The 1,995-nt window shown below is 48.1% G+C and overlaps 1 protein-coding gene across 1 annotated transcript in view; it reads left to right on the forward strand.

The window, feature by feature from the left end:
- The first annotated feature begins 932 nt into the window (after positions 1-932).
- Positions 933-1,995, forward strand: part of PHACTR2 (phosphatase and actin regulator 2) — a 129,441-nt gene continuing 128,378 nt past the window's right edge. The window contains exon 1 of the mRNA XM_009998550.1: positions 933-954. Coding sequence (XP_009996852.1) covers positions 933-954 — 22 coding nt within the window. The remainder of the gene's footprint in view (positions 955-1,995) is intronic.

A 1,995-nucleotide genomic window follows, 5' to 3' on the forward strand; every position in this document is an offset into this window, starting at 1 on the left:
ATTCAGTGTCGACCTGCTTTCTCTATGTCTTCTTTTGCCTTCACCCCTTTATATGGCATCTTGCTTCTCAAAAGGCATCTTTAAACCTCTTGCTACGGTAGCTTTTCTAGTTTATCTTTGGATTTCTTCGTGTTCTCCTTTTCTTTTGATCACACCAAAGGATTGCAGGCACTGAAGAGCTCTTTAGTGTATGAATTTTAAAGTAGGCTCTCTGAAGCCCATTCTGTACAGCACAGCAAAGCTACAACTGTTCTGTGGCTCAAAATACTTTGAAGAAAAAATGGTTATAAAAAGCTCAGGGGTCTGACCCAAAGACATCAGTTGAGCTGCCATCGGCTTGGCTGAGATTTGGAGCAGGAACTTTGTATTTTGATAATAAACTCTTGATCACATCCTTTAAACTAAAAAAAATAAATAAAAAAGAAATCAAGAAAATAAGTAGAAAACACTTCACTAAATAGCACCTATGAGTAAACTTTTGATGGAGGCATAAACAGGTTCAGGAAAGGTCACCAGCCCACACAGCTACTGAAAACCTCAGTGAAGGAAAAGGTCTTCATTGTCACATCTGTAATGATGCAGGTTGGAAAGGACAAATAATAAAAATGGTACATTGTAAGACCTTAGGAATAATGTAAGACCAGAGTCAGTCACTGTAGGAAGCTCTTAAAACCTGGGTGCAGCCAGCCCGCCTCCATGCAAGACTTGGGAGCCACCAGGCCCCCTTGGGAAGGCCTGGAAGTGTGGAGCTCCTTGTTGTGCCAGAGGAGGAGAAACCCCTGCCTCTTGCTCTGGCAGTGCAGTCCCTCTGGGAAAGCTTTCCACAGCCGTGGAAGGAGCAGGCTGGTCTGTCAGCTGGGGGAAGAGGGAGAGGAAAAAATGAAGCAATTCCCTGGGAGATGCTGAGCAGAAAAGATCTTTTGACCCGCCTAATGGCTGACAGAGGAAACTCATGTACTGGATGGATGGCTGGACAAAGGCAAAGGGTGCCTGAGCTGTGTGACTGCTGGGAAGTCCACAAAACCAGAGTGGCTGGGGAGCTGCCCAGGGCTTGGCTCTCGGCTGCTCGGTTGCTTGGTGGGAAGCAGTGGCCAGTAGCTGAATTTCACATGGGCACGTTTCAGACTTGATAGTTTTTGATTCAGCCCCCAGGAGTGGCAGTTGCTGTATTGTTCTCATACAGCCTGAATGGGACTTTGACATTTGATAGCTAGGTAGTGTGGCAGCGCAGGCCTTAAAAACACAGGGGGAAGTCATGTCTATCTTTGCCATCTTGCCAGGAGCTTCAGGGCTGCAAAGATTTAATTCAAGGCAGAATACAAAATTACTTGCCTTTAAAAAGCAGTGAAGCCATTGAATCTCCTTTAAAAGATGAACCGTGTTGTAAAAGCCTTTCTGTAAAACGAGCACCAGAAAGTGAAACCACAGGGCTTGATTTTTCTTTTGCCAAAGTCGTTGTGACTCCCACTTCTGATTTGAAGGCAGGAGGACTTTGTCCTCCCAAAACCTTGAGTCACACAGTCGTAAAACTGTTTCTGAAAATCCTCTTGCCTGCAACACAAACCCTAAGAACCACGAAGCGGGAAGGGGGCGGGAAGAGAGAGATTTCAGTCATCGCCCTCCCTGAGGGGCTGCAGAGCTGCGATGCCTTGTGCAACCCTCCCAGCTTTTCGGAGCGCGGGGCGGGGAAGGAGGGAAGGCACCCTGTTACACAAAACAGAAGTGGTAGTGCTGGTTGCTTGGCTCTTTTTTAACGGATTTTTTAAAACTTTTTAATTATTATTTTTTTTCACCGGGGAAACGAAGGGAGCGGGGAGCACGAAGACATCCCGGCCCCGGGGCGGGTGCAGATGCGTCCCACCCCCGCTTCCTTGCTTTGCCCTTGTGCAAACATAAAATTTAGGCTCCGACAGACACAAATTCCCCGTCTCAGTCCCGGCGGGGCGGCCCCGCTCCGGCGGGGCGGTCGGTAGGCGAGGGGCGGCTCTTCCTCTG

This window comes from Chaetura pelagica, unplaced genomic scaffold, assembly GCF_000747805.2.
Source record: "Chaetura pelagica isolate M959 unplaced genomic scaffold, ChaPel_1.0 scaffold455, whole genome shotgun sequence".
NCBI classification, from domain to species: domain Eukaryota; kingdom Metazoa; phylum Chordata; class Aves; order Apodiformes; family Apodidae; genus Chaetura; species Chaetura pelagica.